General features: G+C 36.9%; 1 protein-coding gene across 1 annotated transcript in view; it reads left to right on the forward strand.

Annotated features, from left to right (window-relative positions):
- The window catches only part of frem2a (FRAS1 related extracellular matrix 2a), a gene marked incomplete at its 5' end in the record, with an annotated part of 67,079 nt that overhangs the window by 20,467 nt on the left and 19,905 nt on the right, over nt 1-26,707 (forward strand). The window contains 3 exons of the mRNA XM_081354494.1: nt 4,468-4,698; nt 12,151-12,276; nt 13,195-13,446. Of these exons, the coding sequence (XP_081210620.1) occupies nt 4,468-4,698; nt 12,151-12,276; nt 13,195-13,446 (609 nt within the window). The remainder of the gene's footprint in view (nt 1-4,467; nt 4,699-12,150; nt 12,277-13,194; nt 13,447-26,707) is intronic.

A 26,707-nucleotide genomic window follows, 5' to 3' on the forward strand; every position in this document is an offset into this window, starting at 1 on the left:
CATCTGTTATCAAAGGTCCAAGTAATGTATTTCAGAAATGTACATATACAAATCACACAGTTAGCAAACAATGTATTCATTTATGGCAGAAACAATGAGCACATTGAAGGAATGATTACAAGTTGTGAACATAATAATTATAATATATAGACATTTTAGCACTGGATCATTCTTTACTTGATTCTCTACCAGCAAAATACTTAATTTCACACCTTTTTCCTTCTCCATCACCTTTTTTTTTTTTTTGTCGCAAAAACATTATTATCCAGAATTGATTAAACTTGACAAGAAGTCACCAGTACAAGCGTTAAAAGTGAATCATTAGCATTCAGAGTGAGAGCTGTTATTACTTAAGCTTATCAACGGGAAGCTGTTAGAGATGTTTTTCTAAGTAGTTTTGGCTTCTTTGTGTCTGAGATGAAAGCCCTCGCTCTCTGACATCCGTAGAACAGTCTGAAATTTTTTTTTGAGCGTACACCTGCTTATCTTGCCCTGCACCAGGCTCAGCACAGCCCTACATGTGGTCAGTATCCATGAAACCAAGAGTCTTTGTTTACGCTGCTTCGGATTTGTGGTTTGTGTGTGTTGGCTTTGAAGGATGTTGAGGTTAAAAATAGGGAACGTGAAAGTGGAGAGCAGAAGGCAACAAGAGAGATGAGAAGGAAGGGAGCAGATAGAAAAGATGGATATGGGGTGTTAATAATGAGGTTCTATGCAGGGAAATGAAAATGAGTGATCTAGACCTAGGTTTTTTTTTTTTTTTCACTGAAATGCGACTTGTGTTTTTAAACTCAAATACGTGTTCTGTGTGATTGGCCCCATAGGCTTCATTTTCTGTCGCCATTTCTAATTTTGTCCCTACCACTCTATAAAGCAGTTACCAAAGAGATGTGTGTAATACAGAAGAATCATCTTGTGTAGTTGTGACAGCATTTTTGGTAATTTAAAATAAAATGTATATTATGTTACATTAAAACCTGGAACTATGGAAGTTGCATTTACTTTTTTTTTTTATGTGTGAAAAGTGAAGTTGGATGGAAAGTTGGCTTCCATATAGAAGTTCTTATAGTTAAATATTTGAATATACGTTATATAAAAACGTTTGGGTCAGTAAGAATTTTTATTTTATTTTATTTTTTAAAATGTATACTTTTATTCAGCAAGAATGCATTAAATTGATCTAAAGGGATAGGAAATACATTTATATAATTGGTGCAATGGGATCCAGGCAGTCAAGCAATGATGATGTCAAAGATCAAAATTGAATAAGGGACAGTAAAATTAAAAGTAAAAATGTTAAATTATAGAGACAAACAAATTAAGTAAATAAGAGTTTATAATAAAATCAAAAGTATTGTATCTAACATAAAAATTGTGAAGATCACAGTATAGAGAAAGATGGACAAAATAAGTGAGATATTTGCAGAATGAAAGGAGAGGTAGAAGAGACAAAGCAGGGGAAGAAGCAGAAGTGAAGAGCAAAATAAGAGCAACAACTATACATTCAGGAAACGTACAGCCTCTTAAACTTTTATGTTTTGGTCTAAAAAGAAAAGGTCACACAGACCTTAGTTTTATTAAATAAAACTATTTTGGACAGCAAGAATGATTGCTTCAAATCACTGTCTAACAGAAGAAACAAAACACAAACAGGTTTCGAACAACATTAGCGCGAGAAAATTATGCCTATTTTCGGATGAACCATCCTTGTAACAGCAAAAGTGTGATAGTCTTAGTGCTCTTTCTCTGTGCTCTTTGGAGCCTGGCGCTCCGATCTCTGCCAAACATCATCCCCCCTCAACAAAGCTTTCTACTTTTTCACACCCGCCTGCCTCTGTCCTTTTCTCCTTTTCCTCACGTCTCACTGTGGCTGGCGTCCTATGCCGCTTGTTGTGGGGAGAATGGGCCCCCCTGTTGTTAGAGAAATGGAATTGAAAGTGAACTCTCTCGCTCTCGTTCTCTTTTTATTGTATTCGCCTTATATCTTTCAATCAATTTCTGTCTTTCTGTGCTTTCATGGAAGATTTTTTTTCACATGGTTGGGTGGAACATTTGAAGGTTTTTGTTCCTTCTGAAGTTGTAGCTGAATGCTGCAGCTAAAAAAAAAACAAAAAAACTATAATGGTCACTTAAAGGAACATCAGTTTAACGGCCCCTCTAGTGTAACTGAAATAAAATGATTTTATTACAAAAAATCAAATGCAATTCTTTAGTCCTTGAATTTTTAATAACTTATATTTACTAGGGCTGGGGAAAAAATCTATTCATCTAATTATCACGTTTTTTTTTAATTATTATTCCAGAATATATATTAAAATTGATTAATAATTTTTTTTTTCAGCAGAGGGCGATATGTGTTGAATCAGTGAGTATTACATGACATCTTATCTCTTATTAATGGATACGAGATAGTGAAAAATGGCGGACGGAGAGACATCGACTGATATATGAACTGCACCATCATGTATATAATGTTTACTTTAATGTATATAAAGTGTATCATTCAACTTTTCTCCATGGTCTAAAGTTGAAAAAGCAAAAAAAGATCTCAATACATAGCAATATCAAATCACAATACTTGCAGAATCGCAATTTTTAAAAATCACTATGCATATCGTATCGGCACCCAAGTATCGTGATAGCATCGAATCAGGGGACATGTATATCGTCCCTGTCCTATATTTACTATTGACAATCTATATTAGAATAAACTTCTCACTTGTGATGTTTCTAATTTCTTAATGGGACTGTTGCCCAGATAAAATACTGTACCAGTTCTCGAGGAACATAGTATCAGCCATCATTTCTGCACTAAATGGTAGAATAGTCTCCGAAAAATGTGTAGTCATACATTTTTAGTCACAAATATTCTTTAAATTTAGTAAATATATGAGTCAAATGAACTTGTATTACAATGGCATTTAATTTTAGCTGACCAATATAACATTTTAGATGACAATGTGCAAAGAAAATAAAGTGTTTAACTGTAGCAAAGTATGTCAATTTATGATGCTTATCATGTTTCTAGTCAGTCAATATACAGTGCTATGCATAAGTTTAGACACCCATGCTAAAGTTGACTAAAAAGAGGAATAAAAAATCATCTTTTGGAAATTGAACTTAATGCCTTCATTTAAAAATTTAGGAAAAATCCAACCTTTAAGGGCACCAATTTTCTTTGTGAATGAATAATGTATCATTAATAAATAAATGTTCTTCCTTAAAATACAGGGTGCATAAGTTTGGACACCCCTATGTTAAATTCCCATAGAGGCAGGCAGATTTTTATTTTTAAGTATTTAAAAAAAAAATTTTTTTAGGATACTATGCATCCTGATAAAGTTCCCTTGGCCTTTGGAATTAAAATAGCCCCACATCATCACATAGCCTTCACCATACCTAGAGATTGGCATGGAGTACTTTCCATAAGATCATCTCTCAATGCAAATCAAACCAGCTATTAGGCTTACTGAAATAAAACCATGCCAATCTCTAGGTATGGTGAAGGCTATGTGATGATGTGGGGCTATTTTAATTCCCAAGGCCATGGGAACTTTATCAGGATGCATAGTATCCTGGCTCCATGAAGTAACTGTCCTTTAAAAATAAAAATCTGCCTGCCTCTATGGGAATTTAACATAGGGGTGTCCAAACTTATGCACCCTGTATTTTAAGGAAGAACATTTATTTATTTACGATACATTATTCATTCACAAAGAAAATTGGTGTCCTTAAAGGTTGGATTTTTCCTAATTTTTTAAATTAAGGCATTAAGTTCAGTTTCCAAAAGATGATTTTTTATTTCTCTTTTTAGTCAACTTTAGTATGGGTGTCTAAACTTATGCATAGCACTGTGAAAAAAATCTATATTTATAATTAGATCCCTAAATCTACTACCGGTATTTTGCTTTTCTTGTCATGTTGTTGCTTAAGTGTTATGGATTGAAGAGCAGCGATCATCCAGCATTGATCTGAAAGACTGCGGTGATTTAATTCCTCACATCTGTTTGGGAGGTTCTGGCAGACGGATCGCTGACAGTGTCTCTGCTTGATGTATCAGAGATCAAACGCTTCTGGGCAGGTTCACTTCAGGTTTTCTCACTGTGTGGGAATCCCATCACAGCTTCATTCCTCTGTTACAGTAGAGAGGAAGTTGAGTGTACACGCTGTACTTCAGTTCAACATGTTCCTTGATTTTGTTCCTACATCTTAATCTTGAAGCATCAGACACCAACAGACATGTGGCTTTTTTAAACTTCTATACATAGTGCATCTCTTTCTGCACTGTTGTGCGCGATCTTTAGAAATCTGTGAAATGCAGACCTTAGCTAATCCCAGCTCATAAATTACGTAATAAGCTTCTTTGAGTAGATCATTCTCGAAGTCTTGAATTGTGACACATCTGGAGGCTGGAGATAGGAAGTCAGGAAAAGTTTGTCAAAGTTGTTGAATTTGTGCTGTTTTTAGGGATTGGTACTCTGGATGGCAGTGCCGAGAAGGGCAAGGATTTCCTGGGAAAGTCTCAGAAGCAGGTACAATTTAACCCCGGCCAGACCAGAGCCACATGGAGAGTGAGGGTTCTCTCTGATGGGAAATACGAGCAGTCCGAGACGTTCCAGATTGTCCTGACTGAGCCGGTGATGAGTGTTTTGGAGTCACCAGCAATAGCCACAGTTGAGATCGTGGATCCAGGTGATGGTAAGTCCAACAAAAGTTGACCAAACTAAGATTTAGTTTAAAATTTCAAACCTACCCGAACTTTAAACTGCCTGAAAAGCTATTTCTGCACCACTGAGCACTACAGAAAAGGAAAAACAAGGATTAGAAACTAAATGTTTTTCATTTGGTACATTCTGAGCAGAAACTGTGTTTTATGTTCTGGCTCCAACCTTTACAAAGGGTAACCAGTTAGAATGAATAAAAGATCAGTTAATGGTGATAAGCATTAAAATGTGATGAAAAGCCCATGTGAGTTCAGTTGATATACAACCACTGTTCAAAAGGTGTCTGTAAGATTTTTAAATGATCTCATATAATCAGTTTGTGTCTGAAAAGCCAATGCGCATTAGATAAAATGTAATATATACTTCTGTTCAAAAGATTGGGGTTGGTAAGATTTTATATGTTTTTGAAAGTCTCTTATGCTCACCAAACCTTTATTTATTTGACCAAAAATGCAGTAAAAACAGTAACATTGTGAATAAATAACTATTTTAAACTCACATCATTGGTTGAGTCAGTATGCTACTGTTGTCAGGCTGCTCAAACAAAGACAGAGCAATGTTTTAAAAGTGACTCAGTGTTTACACCTTTTTTGGGTAAATCGGGTGTAAACTTGAAAAATGGCTTACTTATGGTTGTCTTTGCATATTAAGCTGGGATAGAAGTATTTTATAATTGGAAAATTGCTGGTTGGTGCTGACCAGTACTTATATTACACTTCATTTTAATTTTTTAACATTTTTGTTGTTGTTGTTGTTGTTGTTGAAAGAAATTAATACTTTTATTCAGCAAGGATCCATTGAATTGATTGAAAGTGACAGTAAAGACATTTATAGTACTACAAAAGATGTCTATTTCAAATAAACTTTAGAAAATTTAGAAAAAATTATGGTTTTCTCAAAAATATTAAGCAGAACAACTGTTTTCAGCATTGATAATATTAAGAAATGTTTCTTGAGCATCAAATCATCACATTAGAATGATTTCTGAAGGATCATGTGACACTGAGGACTGAAGGAATGGTGCATTTTAAAATATATTACAATAGAAAACAGTTGTTTTTTAAAAAACTTAATTTTTGATCAAATAAATAAAGGCTTGGTGAGCATAAGAGACGTTCAAAAACATAAAAATATCTTACCGACCCCAAACTTGTGAACACAAGTGTATATTACATTCTATCTAATGTGCATTGGCTTTTCAGACACAAACTTATCCAATGATTATATGAGATCAGTTGGCTTTTCAGACACAAACTTATCCAATGATTATATGAGATCAGTTCTTTTTTCAGACACATTTAATTCTTCAAAAATATCTCCGGTTCAGCCGCTCAATATACTGAACCACCATTACATCTAGCAAAGAAGTGGGTGAGTCAGAGGTAGGCAGGATGTTCAAGAGACCTAAAGAAAAAAACAACAACAACAAAGCTTCTAAAAACATCCCAGGCTATTTTATAATTATTTTGTTCAATGTTGCAGGTTAAACACATGCATTATCTCCATATTGCAGATGCTTTTTTCTGTCTTTCAGTAGACCTCAATTATCATAACATTTGATATCTCTTCCTACCTGCGAGCTTTCAGCACACCCCCGCATGTCCGCGGCCCTTCTTTTCATCTCGAATTCTCCACACAGCTCTGTCTTGCTTTGAAAGCGTCTCGTCGATTAATGTAAATTGTCGACAGGTGTTTGAGAAAGGTTTGACTGGTCTGCAGACTGGTCTGAGTCTGGTCTGGACTCCGTAATTAAACCATTCGCATTGGAAAGTTATTTTCAGATTTCAAGGGGTCATTTCTGAGGGGGCGATGCACTTTTGTCTGCGAGGACCCAAACAGAGATGGCGTAATAACATCAGAAAGCCGTCGTGGATAAACCTGTCATCAAAAACACTTTTTACACAAGCTTTTTTTTTTATCTCCAAGCAGCTCGTTACAAAATACGTCTGTTTTTTTAGCCGAGAGCCATAGCTGAATCATTTGCCTGTTCATCATCACGACATCATCTCATATTCTCACAATTACGAGCGTATTTAAATGTGTAGCTTGAATAACCGGAGGCTTACATTGTTTTATTCTGTGTGTTTTTATCTTTATCGCCTCCTCAGGGTCCCTGGATAATTAAAATTTTCATCTGTAATCCCAAACGCTGCGATAGTTTCCATCTAAATGTTACTTAAACCTCGCTATCTTTGCAGAAGTTATTTCTCCTTAGAAAAAAAGAAAGAAAACTCTGCTGCTTCCCCAGTGAGCTAATTATCAGTCTTATGGTGGGGTTTGTTTGCTGAGGCTGATGCCCCATGGGAGGCTTGACGTGACAGAGTCTGGCTGCTCTTTTTAATGGCGAGAGGGAGGGGAGGATGGGGCGGTCGGCATGCTGCGGTCCTATTGCTCCACGTGCAGTTTTTTCCTTTCAGGTTAATTATCCTTTTAGCTTTTGTGCGTGTGTGGCAGTGTGAGGTCAGGCATTAATATTTGAATGCGAGAGGGAGGTGGTTTTCTTCAGACGGGGCCTTCGGAGACCTGTCTGACCCAGTTGCCACAGAGTCGTTCACACATGATGGCTTACAACGACCCGTTGGCTCAGACAAAAGCGTGCATCTGGAGTCACATCTGTGACAGGGATGGCGGTGATGTGACAAGCTTCCTGCTTTACAGCCAGAACCTTTCACTGCTTATTAGCGTAAAGAGCCATTAAGGAAGAGGAGAGGCTACTGCATTACTGCAACTTTGCTTTCTGGTTTTATTAGTCTTATGTTGAGAAGGGGTTTATTGAAAGTTAAAATGGCTTTATCTTTTCCTGCTGGATTACTGAAATACTTTTTTGTTTGTGTGACTTGAAAAGGTCAAACAAACCACAATGCAAAAAATACTTTTCTAAATAAGTATTAAAACTATGTATCTTTAAAACAAGATTCATTTTCTTGAAGCAAAACTGCTTAGGAGATTTAGGGCCCTATTTTAACGATCTAAGCGCATGGTCTAAACCGCATCGCGCAAGCGCACTTTAACAAAAGTGGATTCGGACACACCCTAGTTTTAAGAAAAATGGTTGGCGCGCCCAGCGCTTGGTATTAAGTGGTTGTCCCTATTCTCTTAATGAGTAATGGGTGTGTTTTGGGCGTAACGTGCAATAAACCAAAGTGTAATTTCCCATTCCCTTTAAAAGCCAGTTGCGCTCGCACCATGGAGGATTCGCGAATTACATGGCGTAATTTGCAAACAGTTAGTCCAGTGAGGAAACGGATCTGCTCGTGCGCAAGGTTAAAGAGCGCAGGAAGACCATCTACGGGACAAGCCGGATTCCACCATATCTCTATGTACACAATAATAATCTTTTACATTGTAATCCTTTTACCCTGCTGCACGTCCCTGTGTGTGTAATAAGCAAAGTGTACGCGCGTTGTGCACCCGCTTATAGGCGCATATTACTAATGCGCCCTTTAAATAACAAAAAATACTGCGCCATTGACTTTAGACCTGGAGTGCTTCTCAATATCCCTCCACATTTCCTCGCTCCTCCGTCCTCCATCCAATGACCCGGAAACCGATCAAGCTCAGCCATCTTGGAGGACATCTCAAATTCTCTTATTTCAGGAGGCGAGGATCGAGGAGTGAGGAGGCTTCCAGAGGAGCCATGAGCGAGGATACACAGGTGTATCCTTTGCGGAAGTGTTTTATCAACTAAACGTGACGCACGTATAAATTCTCCTTCCCCTTCACATTGGTCACAATCATTTGAATTTATACTTTACCTTTGCAGTTTATATAAACCACACATCTCACATATTTCAACTGCGTATCTTGCTTTATTATTATTTATTATGCATTTCTTAAATAACCAAACTAAAACAACATAAGGGCCGATCCTTTGAGCGCTGCTGATGACGCTGTGAAGTGACGCTCGAGTGATCAAGTATTCTAATGTATAAATAATTATATTTATTCCTCTGTCCTCCTTTTCTTTCCTTGCAGCCTTCCCTCGCATCCTACAGGGGGTGGAGCTGAGACGCGAGGAAAGCAAGTGAGGAAAGGAAACGAGGATGCAAAAATAAGAATTAGGAAGCACCCCAGGTTTCAGTTTGTCAATGGTGCAGTCTATTTCAGTTGCCTCAAAATAGCAACGCTCCAGCAATGCACCTGAACACACCTTGTTTTCAGACAAGCACGCCCATGGGCGCACAGATAGTTCCAAATGCATTTGCTATTTAAACCACACTGCGCAGGACACGAAAAAGATAACTGTGTGGGGCTGAAACTAGCAAAAACACTTGCGTCACGCTGCATTGCACCGGGGGAAGGAAGGAAGGAAGGAAGGAAGGAAGGAAGGAAGGAAGGAAGGAAGGAAGGAAGGAAGGAAGGAAGGAAGGAAGGAAGGAAGGAAGGAAGGAAGGAAGGAAGGAAGGAAGGAAGGAAGGAAGGAAGGAAGGAAGGAAGGAAGGAAGGAAGGAAGGAAGGAAGGAAGGAAGGAAGGAAGGAAGGAAGGAAGGAAGGAAGGAAGGAAGGAAGGAAGGAAGGAAGGAAGGAATTAATTAATTTACCTAATGCAATGTATACACAGAAGTGGACGAAGTACACAACTTCCTTACTTGAGTGAAAGTATAGATACTACTGGTCAAATATTACTCCGTTACAAGTAAAAGTTGTAAAGACCTATTTTTACTTAAGTAAAAGTACAGAAGTACTCGTTTTTAAAAATACTTAAGTATTAAAAGTAATAAGTAAATGTCAATGCATTGTTTTATTATTGTTGCATTGTTGTATGTAATACTTAAAGTACCGTATGCCTCTGAATCTATGCCTGCCTACCCTCATATCAATATCAAATTTATTTCTAGAACACAGTTCCAGTAGTGGGATTGAATGTGAGATTGAATAAGTGCACTCAATAACGTCCACAATGGTTTCGGACACCCAAATGGCTGTTCCCTCAAATAGTGCCCTATTTAAAGTTTTTTGGCTGTTAGTATGAATATGTTAGCCTTACTGTTATCTATAAGCTAGTGTGCTCCAAAAAAAGTGACAAAATTCGCATTTAGAAAACTAAACCCAACGTTGAAAAGGAAAATCAGGTTTATGTCAGAATCCAATGTCAGATTGACGTTGATCTCCAACATTGGACAGACGTTGTATTGTGGTTGAAAATGAAAATCGGGTTGACGTCAGAAACCAACATCAGTTAGGTTCTGATGTCAACCCGACTTTTATTTTCAAACAATATCCAACGTCAATCTGACGTCAGGTTCTGATGTCAATCAGATGCAGGGTTCTGACGTCAACCCGACTTTCATTTCCAACCAAAATGCAACCCCTGCAACCAAAATCATCCACTGACAGATGTTACTTTCTACTCAAGGACCTTGACAGAATTGTAGTGGAGTAAAAAGTATGATATTTGTCTTCCAAATGTAGTGAAGTTAAAGTAAAAAGTTAAAAAAAATAATACTCAAGAGTACAGATATTTAAAAAGTGTACTTAAGTACAGTACTCAAGTAAATGTACTTTGTTACTGTCCACCTCTGTGTATACATTTGTGTGTTCATTCAAAGTGAGTATAGAAAAGTACTGCATTACTTTTTATAAATAATCTGTTATGATTGACATGTATATAATTAAAATAAATCCTATCTATACCATGCTATTCTGTCAATCAAAAGTAATTTGACCGGCTATCTGCAGAGGACTCAACCAAGAGCTGAATATAAATGTAGAGGATTTTACTTTCTAATCGGTCTTGTTTTTGTTCCTTACAAAACAAGGTCATTATTTTGGCCCCTGATACGTGAGTGTTTCCTGTGTGAGTGAGGGTAAGACACATTCTCTCTCAATACATAAGCCTTATACCTGAGAGGCTACATACATTTGCCTCATTGTTATTCTTTTCTTAGAGCCAGTGTTTGAGTCTTGAGGGCTGTAAGATTCATTCTTTTATCAGCAGAGCCGTCACTCAGTCTGCACAAAACTCAGAGACCGAAGAGAGAACAATGTTTTGGTTTTGCAGAGGATATTTTGTTCTGAAATTCACAATGTCATATGGCTGAAAAAATCTGGGGTGGATAAATTGTTTCACAATATAGTAATTATTGTATTTCTCTCTTTTTTCATTTTAAACAAATGGGGAGAATAGATGATTGACATTTTCTGAAATACCTGTCAATCAGAGGATCAAACTACTGTAATATTATAAAAGCAGTTTTATTTTCTATGAATTTTCTATGAGGTTTGAATCTCATGTCTAAATACAGAATAATGCCTTTGATTTGATGTTGCATTCTATTGATATGCATTAAATAAACATGGGAAAGTAAAGAGACCCAATTAAAAAATTATATTTGAAAAAATATGTCGGAATTCGTAACGGGTTGCAACAAATTTAGCCTAAATTAAGTTGCAATCCAGTTCGGGTCAGCTAGTTTTAGACCAAATATGGTTGGCTTATATTTCCTGTAAAAAAAAAAAGTTTTTAATAATAAGTTGAGTAACAGAGTTGAGTATCAATTTGTGTAAAAATGTTAAACATTTGATTTGTCCACAACTAGCCCCTTAAGTTCATTTTATCACACAACATTTGTGAATATAATATTTTTTAAAAAAGTCCTGGTACACCAAATTCTACTGTATTTATTGTATGTTATCATTCAAAGCTGTCACTGAAAATGCATCTGTCTAAATGTGGTGTTTTCTTCACTCTCTTTCCCTCCATTTTACCTATTACTTGTACAGTTAGTTGCTCTATTTTTCACCTCCACTCTCCCTTGGTGACAAAAGACCACTTGTAGACTTCATTGGAAATGTTTGCAAAGGATCAAGTATAATTGCATAGGAGGATCTGTGGCATGACAGGCCATGCAAAGAGGGATCTTCTTTTTTTATTACTATTGGTCCCTGTGCGCCTCTGTTTCAAAAACATCACCAGGCTTTCACTAGTTCTCTTCACTAGTCTTTTCTATAGATTTGAGTTTATTTTTTTTCTCCATCAGTTCAGTGTGCTATAAAAAAATCTGTTTATATGTTGACTCAATCCTGACCTACGGTATTTGAAAATAGCAATGCCTGAACAAGCTCCCACTCAGTCAGATGGTTTACAGAGCAACACAATGCAATGCACAGCCAGTACAGACAGATATCGATGCCGCGCTGTCCAAAGGCCACTAAAAACCTAATATGAAGCGCTCAATATGAAAAATCTATTTTCTCATACAAAATGTGTTTTTGCCTTTTGTGCAAGATAAATGTGCATTACACGCCCAGTATAGAGCCATATGATTTGAAATAATTATATATTGAAGAATCAATCCACCGCCTGTGGTGTTATAAAGCCCTGCGGTAATAGTGTTTCTGACAGGGAGCCGCTAAATCCCTCTGTGACTAATATAACAGAACAGCAGTCCTAATACTGAGCCAAATCTTCTTTTTCTTTTGACAGAGTCCACGGTGTACTTTCCTCAGGCCAGCTTTGCCGTGGAAGAAGATATCGGAGAACTCCTGATCCCAGTGCACAGAAGGGGAGATGTCAGTGAGGAACTGATGGTGGTCTGTTACACCCAGCAAGGTGCAATACACAGCATACGCAACCTTATATATGCTCTCGTTTTTAATCAGACAGTCTTTATATTTAATAGAATGGCAGATTATGATGGCCAAAAGTACTGCACAAACACTAAACTGGAGCTTGTAATTGTGTAAAATAAGAATATAATATTATACAAATATGCAAATTGTATGTAAAAATACAAGTTATTTATTTTCATGTAATGCTTTTTGTTAGTGGTGAAACTGCAGGGAGTTTGTGAAATTTCAATAGAAATTCAATGCTAAATTAAATAAAAATGTATCATTAAAAATTAATTAAATGATAGCCTCTACAAGATCTTATACAATTTATTATAAAATATGCCAACAGCTTGGTTGAAAATTTCATAAAATGTATTGAATGTTTAGTATTATTTAAAATCTTAGGGGCTACAAAAACTGTAAATAATTGATGATTCACAACGCTTGACCTGAGCAATATTCTTGTTTTCTTAATTTGTTGAAGAAGTGGTGTAGTTCAACCAAAAATGAACATTTTGTCTGTGGAACACAAAAGTGAATATTTTTCAAAGAACCTCGGATGGAATAAACGGATGAAAAGTCTTTTGAAGTTATTCAATAGCTTTTTGCAACAGACCAAATAGTAGTCATCATTCACTAAGATTTTTCCTGTCTTCAGAAGTCTTGTCTCTAGCCTTTCTTTGTGTTAAAATGGTTTATGTCTGTGTCATTCATTCTAAAACAACATTCATTTTTGTGTGTTTCTGCTTTTGTGTCCATTGGTTTGCAATGGTGAGTAAAGAATGACAGTCATTTTTGAAAACTTTCATTGTTATTTTTGGGTAAACTATCCCTTTAAAGATTCATACTTGCAACATTTCCTCAGATGTGTCTTTGAATGAATTCCCAGCATGTGTCCTTTCTGTGCCTGCTGCAGGCTCTGCCACAGGAACCGTCCCCACTTCTGTTCTGTCCTACTCTGACTACATCTCCCGTCCAGAGGAGCAGGCCAGCATTCTGCGCTTTGATAAGGATGAGACAGAGAAGCATTGTCGTGTGGTGATCATTGACGACTCACTGTATGAGGGCGAGGAGAGCTTCAACGTGACCCTCAGTATGCCTATGGGAGGCCATCTGGGGCCAGAATACCCCACTGCGAAAATCCTCATACTGCCGGACCAGGACGACGGTAAGTACTTGTTTGCTTTTGTATGATTTAAAGGAACAGGAAATTTTCTCTCCAGGAAGTATTGATTCTAATATTGACAGTTTGATGATGTATACACGTGACCTGAACAAATAAAGTTACAAACGTGCATCTGAGTCGTGGCTTAGTGGTCAGTACACATGCAATTGAGCTGTGGTGCTCATGTGGGAAATTTGAGTTTGAGTCTGGCTCGCATCATTTCCTGTTCCATTTTTTTCCCCTCATTATTTCTCTCTTTCGCTCTCCCTTCTTTCTTATCAATAAAAAGTGCCAAAAGCACCAAAAAAAATTTAAATGATGAGGCAGACTTACAATTTAGTCTGTGAACCATACAAATTAGAGCTATTCACAGTCCATATCATGCTCAGACAGATATGTATTTGTCAGTTCAACACAGTGATATCTCCAAAGCCTTGTATTGCGACAGAATTTTTGCGTGTCTCGCGTGCATACGACAGTCAGCGGATGAACCCAGAATAGACACAATGCACATGTAAATGGGCAACGCTGAAGTTTGCACGGGAGTCTCTTTTTCCTCCAGCGTTATGAGGCCTGAAATCACAGATAAAGTTGAGTTATTCTAAAGCCTTCTTTCCTCAAAGCAAGAGAATTAATTATTTTTCAGTGGAAAGCGAACAGATTTTTGTCCTTTTATCTCTGTTTTGCTGTTATTATGGCACCTCTCAAAAGTTTGCTGAGGAAAATAGGAGCCGCTGGCTTAGCCCACCTAAGACAGAAAGCGTGAAATTATACTCAGGAGAGAGCTGGAAGGGATAGAGTTCATCCTTTGGCTCACTATGACTAGGAAACCATACATTAACATTCGTGTATATAACGCTGTGTGTCTGAATCCCCGTGCTGCTCGACGCTGAATGTGGATTAGTGGTAATTCCCATGTGACACGAAGGTGAAAGCTTTCATCAAGTTAAGTTCAGCTAAGCGTGCTGCATTCGGCATCTGACAAATAGTGTTTATTAAAGCGTAAATAGTGTGTGTGTGCGTTTAAGAAAGGGGCCGTGTAATTAGAGGATGTTCTTGACGCTTTGTTTTGGCATGTCTTTCTGACTCTTTATCTACCTCTCTTTCTCACACACAAACAGTACACCTCAGGGTATTAAACTTTTTTTTTCTGGGGCAATCCTCTTGTCTGTGGTACAATATCCTAAGGGTATTAGATCATATCTGCCTCTATCTGAGGCTGTTATCAGTAAATCTGGCCTAAAACAACCCAAAACATCAATCAGCAGCTTGCAAAAGCTAAACACTTCTTAAATTCAGGGATAGAGCTGCAAATGAGTGTATCATTTCAGCCTATTGTGATTATTTAAGCTTAACGTAGAGGTTACAAGGCTTCTGAAGGCTTTAAACAATTATTATAAGATAAGTGTAACTATAATGAATTGTCTTTACTTAATCCAGGACATGAGCTGTGGAAGATAAAATTCAAATGAAACTCAAATCCAAGTGAGCTACAGTATTTTAAGACATCATAGGCATTTTACAGCACCACAAGGCAGGAAGCAACATTATTCTTCCCTCTAAAATACAAAATTTTGGTCAAATTCTAAAGCAGCGTCACATGTTTTTTTTGTATTGCAACAAACTCAAATAGTTCAAAATCAACAGTCAACAAAAATGTTCATTTATACTCTATTCTGTAATAAAAGGTATCGATAGAAATAGTTCAAGACTTTTAAAATAGTAAAATGAAATGACTATTTCACACAAACATTTTTTTAAATGGCTTTTATTCAGCAAGGTTGCAATGAATTGATCAAAAGTGACAGTAAAGACATTTATAAGGTTACAAAAGATTTATATTTTTTAAAAATTTAAATTAATCAAAGAATCCTGAAAAAAGTTATGGTTTGTGTTATGGAATGTTTCTCAGCATATTATTTTGATTTCTGAAGGATCATGTGACACTGAGACTGGAGTAATGATGCTGAAAATGCAGCTTTGCCATCACAGGAATAAATTATATTTTAACATATGTTAAAATAGACAACAGTTCTTTTGAATTGTAATAATATTTCGCAACAATAATATTTTTCCTGTCTTTTTGATCAAATAAATGCAGCCTTGGTGAACATAAGAGACTTTACTCGGCTCTTACTGACCGCAAACTTTAGAACGGTTGTGTATGTGTACAAGCTTTCTATTTTTTGATAATTTTAGAGCATTGATTCATTGGCTTAGCATCGTGATCATTTCAAATTCACTCATTCTTTTTTTAAACTTTTTTCAAAAATGCGACATTCGTGTAAGAGATGCTGAAAAACAGCAAAGCACTCAACGGTCTTTCTATGTCTGTGTGTGTGAAGAGGGATGTTTTTCTACATTCTCTCTATTTGAAATGCTGACTGTGAATAGTAAAAATGAAATTCTTCGTAACCCCTAAATCTGTATCATCCTGTTCTCCTCAGTCTCTCTATTTCTCTCTTGTGAACACATACTCGCACATACTTAAGCATGAATTATTGATCTGGTGGCCCTAGTTGGGCTGCTCAAGTAGGTTGTGTATCATTTCTGTTTTTATTTTTCTGTTTATCAAGGTTTCAGATCCGAAATGAAGAGAGTCTGTGAAATATTTGCTGTGTGATTTAGATTTATGTGGAGTGGTTAACTGCAGATGGAGAGATAAACATCTCTCCAGCAGAGTAAAGCAGAACACCTTCCCCCAAATACCAGACACCATGAGGAAAAAGACTGTGTGTGTGTGTGTGTGAGGCAGGAGTTTGCAGGTAAACAGACAAAGGTCGACTCCCTCAGGCAATGCACGGGTGATTTTATCTCCGAATGCTGGAGAGAAGATCTCAACGAGCGAGGAAAGAAGGTCAAAACTACAGCTGAAAATTCAGTCCAAAACTCAATTACTCTCTCTCAGTTGTGTGTATGTGTGCTAAACATGAGAACTGGTTTGACGCTGCCTGTGTATGAGATAAACCGCGTTGGGAAGTTACTACATCTTGCGAATGAACTATAATTTTTCCAGTTGCTTGAAAGTAGTTTACCTGTTTTTTGTTTTTAAATAGTGTTGCTTTTTCATTCATTTGTTGGGTCGGGTGGACTGAGTTTGGAAGTTCCACTCCGTACTTCTGTCTCTCTCTGAGAGCTAATGAACTGCATCAAAACAAACAAGGTCTGGATGCCGAGCTCAGTGTTATTTGGCCGACAGCGACTGAGCTCACTGCAGATTAAAACTGAAGAGATGTTCTGCTGCAGGGATAAAGAGTACAGCAAAAACTAGTTGAACATAGACAGACTGCAGGATATTCTGGCTGCTTAAACAGAAAGAGACCACTTGATTTACAGTATTTGTAAAATAACCAATCATAGGTTGCTGAAAATGAGAATTTACTACAAAAAATATACTTGCACAGGGAAATTAATGCAAGTGTGGCCAGCAGCAACAATGAGAAGAACAGACAAAAACTTAAAAAAAAAATCTTACAGACCCCAAACCTTTGAATGGTACTGTATATAATATTATATTATATCCCAGATAGCACATGCATATCGTAGAGACATCAATTTATTGTCTGGATTTTCATCTGGATTTTTTTAAAAGATTATTAGCTTATCTGCAAAAAGTCAGATTTTAAATAGTCATTATATTATATTATATTATATTATATTATATTATATTATATTATATTATATTATATTATATTATATTATATTATATTATATTATATTATATTATATTATATTATATTATATTATATTATATTATATTTTTGTTTTTTTAAGCCATTGAAAAGAACTTGAGATTGACATTATTTACAGCTCTGGGGATTGTCTGAAAACGGTTGTGTGAGCAAAGAAGCAGATTCCTAATTGTGTTCACCAGCTGAGCAACTGCCATCGTGATGAATTGGAATACTATTGTATAGCCCTCTCAATATAATATAATAAATATGTATAATATAATGCTCTAAAATGCATAGAAATAGTGATGGGGACGAGACCGCCTATGCCGAGTCCGAGTCAAGACCGAGTCTTTGAAGGGCCTAGTCCGAGTCGAGACCGAGTCCGTTGGTTTTCAAATTCAGTCGAGTCCGAGTCAAGACCGAGTCTTTGAAGGGTCGAGTCCGAGTCGAGGCCGAGTCCGTTGGTTTTCAAATTCAGTCGAGTCCGAGTCAAGACCGAGTCTTTGAAGGGCCGAGTCCGAGTCGAGACCGAGTCCGTTGGTTTTCAAATTCAGTCGAGTCCGAGTCAAGACCGAGTCTTTGAAGGGCCGAGTCCGAGTCGAGACCGAGTCCGTTGGTTTTCAAATTCAGTCCAGTTCGAGTCAAGACCGAGTCTTTGAAGGGCCAAGTCCGAGTCGAGACCGAGTCCGTTGGTTTTCAAATTCAGTCCAGTCCGAGTCAAGACCGAGTCTTTGAAGGGTCGAGTCCGAGTCGAGACCGAGTCCGTTGGTTTTCAAATTCAGTCGAGTCCGAGTCAAGACCGAGTCTTTAGAAGTCGAGACCAAGACCATAAAAACATGTCAGTTTTCATATTCATGATTTAATATCACCCCAGTTAATAATCAACAGTTAGGCCTACAGACTAAGCTAGATTGGGAATTGTTTAGAGGAGCAGTCTTAACGTCTTAATATGGACTATGCTTTTACTATCATTAAAAAAATCCTACCACATGCATCATCTTCTGCCTATTTTTCTAAACTGCTTCAACAGTGCTGCTCTGTCATCAACATGTTAAGCCCACCCTGACATTTTTTATCATAGTTAGGACATGCAGAGCAAATTAAAATTTTCTAGTGGTATGTATTCTAGTGGACTAGTGATGGGGACGAGACCGCCTTTGCCGAGTCCGAGTCAAGACCGAGTCTTTGAAAGGTCGAGTCCGAGTCAAGACCGAGTCTTTGAAGGAACAAGTCCGAGTCGAGTCCGAGAAAGCAGAAATCGGTCTCGAGACCGGACTCGAGTACTACATCACTACATAGAAATGCTCATATACAAAAGTTCAGGGTGTGTAAGATTAGTTTAATGTTCATGAACACCAAGGCTGCATTTATTTAATCAAATCAGTGATCAAAAACTGTAATATTGTGACATATAATTCCAATTTAAGGCTTTCCTGAGGCCTATTTGTTATGTAAGTGCCTACAATTGTCAGATGAGTTTTGAATTTTGAACAGTGATAACAGGTGATTTTGTTTTTGAACAAAGTGTCTAATGTAAGAAAACGTGGGTAGTGTTTCGCTATAAGTGTGTTACAGAATTGCAAACAAAGTGCAAAGTTGACGATGTGTTTAAGGTATGCCTCAAGAAGTTTAGGTATTGAGGCTTTGGTCTAAGCATTCGGGTTTTAGTGTGTAAGGCAAGCAATGCTTGACATGATGCTTTCTGCTCAACATTGTTTGTATAACAGTGTAGCCCTGAGTGGAGGTGGAGAATATGAAAAGTACATGTCTGTTTGACGGAAGTATATCTGCAGAGGCACCTGTCTGTAGTTTGAAATTAATGCCTTGACAGCATGCGCTTCTGTCTGACAGATGTTCATAGTTGGAGACTAGCAAATGTTTATGTCTAGAGAAACTCAAACATTAGCACACAACACAGCATGCTCCTCTGACTGTCAATGAGCTTTGCATTCACATTAAATACACTAAATAACCCCCTTGTGCATTAGCATTCAGGGGTGCCAATTTCAGAATGCAGCATAAAGATGCACCCCAAACCTTGTAGATCATCAAGAACTGCCGCACACTGAGCTAAAATGGTGTTCTCAGTCAGCAGTATCAGCAGCATCAGAGAGCCAGCTGTCTGAAAAAAAAATGCTTTGTGCTGTTTCCTGTTCTGCCATTTATTGTGTGGAATGTACACACAGGTATTATTGCTCACATAAATCTGTCAGTACTAAATCAGTGGTGTTGAAGCCTCGGGGCATAAAGACTGCCTCTGCATTAGTGAACCACCTGTGTAGCTCCAGACTAAATCAATACTTACTTTAATGCTCAGATGTGGATAGTGGACCAGTGCTCATGCTGTTAGGTGGTATAGTAGTTTATCTTGGTTAATTAAATTTTTTATTGATTTTGAATATTTACCATGGTTGTATTCAAGGCCGTAACCAGGGTTTGAAAATTAGTGAGGTCCGAGGTGAGGTGCAGGGCCGGATTAAGAATTCAGAGGCCCCTGGGCACAATCAATGTCTTGTAGGCCCCCCCTTAGGCAGGCCAAATGTATAGTTTGTCCAAGGACATTTTAATTTTGCATTAAGAGTTTTAGTTTACTGACTAAAAAGGAACTTTGTTGTACTATGCTGGAGTAAAGTTCATAAATGATAGATCTTTCCCATATAGGATTTTGTAAAACTATGTTGGGTAAACCTCTGTCCCTCTAGGGGGGTTCGGGGGCATGCTCCCCCGCAAGAAAATTTTGTACATTTTAAGGTTAAATGCATCAATCTGGTGCTCTTTGAGAGCTCAAAATTAAGAGCTTCAACGGGCTTCAACCCATGAACTGTGCACAAATAAAAAACATTGACTTGTACCTGGACATTAAAGGGGGCTCAAACATATTTTTAGTTATGATATAGAGTTTCAGTCTACATTACATTATAACTGGTGTTTTAGTATGCCAAACAATTAGTATAATAATATAATAATGATTTCTATAATTATTCCTATGACATAAAATCCATATAGCCTAATAAATGAAAATGAATATTTCAAAAGTATATTTTACATTACACTATAGGAAAATTACAATACTTTTGTCCTAATGTCTTCACTTGCAAGAAATAAACCCTTTGATCGCGTGAGCAAAGTGCGCACTTTTCTTTAAATCACGCAGCACAAACATAATGCCTATATAGGATACTTAAAGTCTTGTGCTGTTTTATAAAGCACAAAACCATATCACGGTTTCGATATTAGTTCGTTGGCAAAATATAACGCTAGAGACCTTTATGTTAGGCTATACATTTTACATCTCATGTGTATTGGGAAAAGGGAGAAGAGGGAGAAGAGCGAGTTCGGCAAAAGGCGGATTCGAACTCGAGTCGAACGCGTCAAAAGCTACTTAGTTTCAAGCACCTCACGCACGCCCAACGACCCGTGCAACTGTAGCTATTTAGTTGTGGGTGCCTTTTTTGCTAAAAAGACAGGCACTTAGTGCAAATTATACGCGCCATTATCGGAAATGTAAAAGAAAAAAAAGTTTATTGGCACTTTTTGGTCATTTCATGACTTTCAAATTGACATCAACTACGATGCTGTTGCATCATGCTTGTAGTTTCTTTTGCGCTTTATTTATAAATTATAATAAAGTGACATAAAGCGCTCTGCCGCATTTTTTACAGTCTATGCTCACAACACGCTCTCAAGCCCCGTTCACTGATCTACCTTCTCGCAGCGACATAAATTGCAAACACACATATGACGCGGTTTAAACGGCTAATTAATCATTCAGAGAGCTTGAAATTTTATTTTTGAATATAAAAAAATGACCGAGGTCCGGACCTCGGTGACCTCATAGCTGGCTACGGCCATGGTTGTATTATAGTTGATATTTTTTACAGGTCAAGAGAAAATACAATATTAATGTTAATTATCTATCTATCTATCTATCTATCTATCTATCTATCTATCTGTCTATCTGTCTATCTGTCTATCTGTCTATCTGTCTATCTGTCTATCTGTCTATCTGTCTATCTGTCTATCTGTCTGTCTGTCTGTCTGTCTGTCTGTCTGTCTGTCCTAATCTTAGAATTTACCTCTCTGTCTGTCATTTTTAATAATTAATACTTTTATTCATCAAGGACGCGTTAAATTGATCAATATGGCAGCAAAGACTTTTACATTGTCACAAAATATTTATATTTTGAATATATACTATTCTTCTAAACTTTCTATTTATCATGAATACAAAATTTAAAGTTTTTATAAAATTAAGCAGCACAACTGTTTTCAACATTAATAAAAACATTTCTTAAATAAATTACAGTTATTTAAAATTATTTTAAATTGTAATCAAATTTTACACTGTTTTTACTGTAGTTTTGGAAAAATTCATGGCTGACTTGTTATAAAAACTTTGAAAACAATCTTAGCGACCCCAATCTTTTTAACGATAATGTTTTTATATAATTTTTTTAATTAATTGTAATTTAATCAGAGAAGTATTTCTCTAACTCAAAGCAATGAAAGGTTTTAAATTATAAAAAGTGGGTTTCATACAAAATCAGAAATATTTCTAATGCATGTGTTTTGTAAGGTAGTGAGAGAATCAATGTGATACCTTAAATAAAACTAATAATACACAACATTGCGTGTTATGCATTTTTATGATTATTGTGGTAATATAGTCGTTTTTGAATTGGACTAAGCTGTTTTTTTTTCTTATCACCATTGTAGTTGGTTTCTAAAGGCTTTTATTTAGGAAAAATAAGTTTTTTTTTCACAACAAATATTATATTTTGCATTATAGAAATAACAATTTCCATTGATTTCACCACCGTAATGATAGTTTACCTGTGATTTTAGTATGGTTTCACTACAAATCAGTTCAGCTATGATTAATATGCAAGAATGTCATAAAGAAGATACTACATGTCATAAACACTCTTTTGATGTCCCTTTTCAGAATAATTTCCTTGTTAACAATAATTTCTAATCTTATTTCTCCTTTGAAGTGTAAAAATAGCTCCAGCTTTTGACAGATACAACTAAATACAGCACAAATCTCATTGCTTCCCACCTGCTATTCATACTTAGTTTTCTCAAAGATGTTTCACAAAGCTGTCAAAACTGCACAAACCCATCTGCACTGCACTCCATGTTACCGACTGACACACTAGCGAGTTCAAACATGAATTTCCACAATTGAAGAACACAGACGTTTTATCAGTCACCTGAAGCTTTAAAAAGCGCTGACAGACTCGTGCCTGAGAGCAGGCTTCCGGAAATAGACATGTCGTGCTGAGGTTTTGATTGGACCAGGACATCTCGGGGTAGACAGCCACCAATATTTGCCAAATATAATGGAGGTTTTGAAAGAACACAAGCTATTTTTCATAATTGGAATAAGGATCTAACGGTGCTGCAGATGAAAATGTGTCCGTCTAATCGAAACTCTTTGTTTGGACACCTGGTTATGGATTATCCCCATGTGCCTATATCCATACGGGTTTGATAATGAGCTGTTTTGTCTAATTGTATCTTCTTCATAAAATTGAATCTTGTGCAAGTTTGCTCTCTGTGGCGCAAATGTCGTTACGCATCTGCTTTGTGCATGAATCCTTCCTCATTAGCCCTACTGATTATGATAACGCTCAGATGATTCAGCTAAATTCATAAATATTGTGATAAATCCTGAAATGGGTTTGCTTTATGCTTCTGCTTGTGTATGAAAATATAATGCAGTGTGAGATTTTACCCTGAGGGGCTTCAACCTTCAGCTTCACCCTTCGTCTCTGACTATTTCAACACGCTAATTCTTTAATTAATGCTTCCCCTCATCTTCAACAATTTAATCATTTTAAAACATCTTAACCATGAATACTAGTCTTCCTTTTTATTCTTTTTTATTACAACCTTTGTGCCTAAAGCATGATTTTTAATCAGCAAACAATAAAATTATTGTAAAAAAGGGAAAAATCACATTACAGAGAACACCCTAGCAACGAACTGAATAGAAACACATTTGCAAATACTCACAATACTTTAGCATCTTTTGCATAGGCAGTTTCAAGAAAATGTTAAATATATAAATATAAAATAATCTTATTGTGAGTGTTTTAAATTAAGCACTGTAATTCAATATTTAAATTGTTCCTCTATAAATGATAAATTGTTTCTCTAATTTATCCAGAATCATGCAGCTATATTTTTTAGCATATGCAGAATTATTTAACATTAATGATAAACTAAATCCTATGAAAATAATTAGCTGAAGTCTAATGCAGATATAGATTTCCATACATGCGTATAACTGTGGACACACAATCAACTTGCTCTCTAGTTTTTTCTAACAGGTGTTTTTACTGTTCCAATATGGCGAATGGAGACGCCATATTGAGGCATCTACACTGAACAAAATTATAAACGCGACACTTTTGTTTTTGCCCCCATTTTTCATGAGCTGAACTCAAAGATCTCAGACTTTTCTATGTACACAAAAGGTCTATTTCTCTCAAATATTGTTCACAAATCTGTCTAAATCTGAGTTAGTGAGCACTTCTCCTATGCAAATGGTGGTCTCACCAGATACTGACTGGTTTTTGGTATTGTGGCTAGCCTAAGGCACACCTGTGCAATTATCATGCTGTATAATCAGCATCCTGATATGCCACACCTGTTAGTTAAATCTAACACAGATTTAGACAGATTTGTGAACAATATTTGAGAGAAATGGGCCTTTTGTGTACATAAAAAAAGTCTTAGATCTTTGAGTTGAGGGGCAAAAAAAAAAAATGGGGGCAAAAACAAAAGTGTTGCGTTTATAATTTTGTTCAGTGTATATTTGGCGGTGTGTGTCAAAAGCATATGCACTAACCACTAGGCCACAGCTAGAAAATAAGTGTTTTGGTCTGTTAATTTCTTACAGATATACAACAACATTTACAAAAACTTAGATCAGGGTATTTATATTTTGAATGCTAGTTAACATGAATCTAAAATTACATATGAAACCCTGTAATTTGTGACCTATGTTTGTAGTGTGTTCTGAACAGAGAGGTTACAGGCATTTCTTTGTAAGTGGCTTCCTGTAGATAATGCAAGATGACAGCTGTTGAATCCTCGCAGGAACCTCTGCTCTTAGAAGCCGCGGGTGAGAAAAACAGAAACCTCCATACAAGGTGTCAGTTTGTTGTCATGGAGACCAGCATCCTCTGTTCAGTCAGCAAACTGAACAGTGGTGTTAAGATGGTGAATGTGGTTATTATGAAATAGAGCTGGTTTTAGCTGTCTTACACATTTTATTATTTGGTAGAAGGTTGATTTACTATTTAGTACATCATTTATTCAAGGTTTTTCTCAAACTTAACAATCTAAGATGTTCTTGAATGTCACAGAATAAAATGGAGAAGAATTTTAGGGTTGGTACATGTAGTTTGATTTCAATAACTGCAATCAACAGGGTTTCACAGTCATGGAATGCATATCTGGAAATATCATTTAAATGAAAAATATCTAATTTTAAAAAGAGATCTTAAAGGTCATGGAAAATTAATTCCTTTCTGTAATGAAAAAACTTTAAAGTTATGTTCTGCTCTAAAATACTTTTTAAATTGGTTCGATATTGCACCTTTGTAACTGTGAACATTAACAGTGAAACTTTTGAACTTAATATTTAATTGGGTTTTACATGGCTTTCATATTTTCGTCCTTCATTTAAAAGAAAATATATTAAAGCTGTCCAATATCATAACTAAATAAAGCAATGAACTATAATGGCATTAAACATAAATAAACGTACATTTAACAATAAAAGTGAATAAAGTGTGTGTGTGTATATATATGTACTGTCATATTCTTATTGGTTGATCGTCTTAATTGTTCACAGGTGTTTCTTGTAAGTCATTAGTCTTGGTGTTTAAATAGCCCTCATGTTTCCATTGTATCTTGTCTAGTTTTGTTTGTGTAACCGATGTTGGTGAGTCTCGTGTAAACAAGACTCGTGTTAAAGTTTTTTGTTGTGTCTGTGCTGGTGCCCGTGTACGTTCTGGTGCCCGTGCCGGTGTCAGTGAACGTTACAATGTCCGTGCCGGTGTCCGTGTACGTTCCGGTGTCCGCGCCGGTGCCCGATCCTGTGCTGGTGCCCGTACTCGATCTTGTGCCGGTGTGTCTGTGTACGTGCCATTGTCTGTATCATTGTCCGTGTACGTTCTGGTGCCGGTGTCCGTGTACGTTCCTGTGTCCATGCCTGTGCCTGATCCTGTGTCCATGTCCATAGTGGTGTGCCGGTGTCCGTGCCGGTGCCCGTGTACTGTACGTTCTGGTGCCGTGTCCGTGCCAGTGTTTCCGTGCCTGTGCCGGTGAACGTTCCGGTGTCCATGCCAGTGTCCATGCTGGGGTCCATGCCAGTGTGTCCATGTCCGTGCCAGTGTCCGTGCTTGTGTGTCCATGCCGGTGTCCGTGTACGTTCCGGTGTCCGTGCCGATGTCCGTTCTGGTGCCCATCTATCTTGTCTAGTTTTGTTTGTGTAACCGCTGCTGGTGAGTCTCATGCATCCAAGTCATTATGCTCAGTCACTTGCAAAATAGTAAAACCAACATGAAAAAGAATCGTGATAAAATCGTGAATCGTGATTTTCCTGAAAAAAAATTGCAATATGATTTTTTGCAATATCACCCACCCCTAATATATTCATACTTTACTTACTTTTATTGTTAAATGTACATGTTTATTTATGTTTACTTAATTGCTAAATTAATAAGCTTTTAATTGCCTTAACCACAAATCATTGGTTAGGAAATTAGCAATATTTAAAGGAACACTCCGACTTTTTGGGACTTTAGCTTATTCACAGTATCCCCCAGAGTTAGAGAAGTCCATACATACCTTTTTCATTTCTGTGCGTTCTGTAAGTGTTATTTGACGCACCCACCGCTAGCCTAGCTTAGCACAAAGACTGGATGTAAATGGATAAGGTAGCATACTAATCCCAATAAGTGACAAAATAATGCAAACATTTTCCTATTTACATGTTGTGATCTGTATAGTCACAGCATGTACAAATAACAAGGCTATATGAGACAGAGACCATTTTTAATCGTATAAATACTGGGAACTATATTCTCACTAGGCGTAGGAGCACAGCTACTTGGGCCGAGTGGCTACTTTGTTTACGGAACCATCAACAGGGCGTCTTGTGTTCTGCGCTAATCACTCCGCCCAAGTAGCCACTCCGCCCAAGTAGTTGTGCTCCTACGCCTAGTGAGAATATAGTTAGAAATAAGCAAATGCACTACTTAAAAGGCATTGCTGTCTTAGGAAAATTAAGGACAAAATTAAGTATTTGGCAGTACATGGGAAGTTGTGTGTGGAGTGATGAATCACACGAGTTACATGGCGATGCTCCAAAGCAGTGTCTTCGAAAATCTGCTAAGAAATATAATAATAAATGCATCTCTACCACAGTGAAGATTTTTCAACAAGACAATGCTCTTGCCCAAATTGCTAAGACAACCAATAAGTGGCTTGAGAACAAGTTGAGAACAATATTTGGTCTCACATTAAACTCAAGCGAACTGGGAGACATGTTTCAACTACTCATGAACTGTTGT

This window comes from Scardinius erythrophthalmus (assembly GCF_964197995.2).
Source record: "Scardinius erythrophthalmus genome assembly, chromosome: 23".
Taxonomy (NCBI): domain Eukaryota; kingdom Metazoa; phylum Chordata; class Actinopteri; order Cypriniformes; family Leuciscidae; genus Scardinius; species Scardinius erythrophthalmus.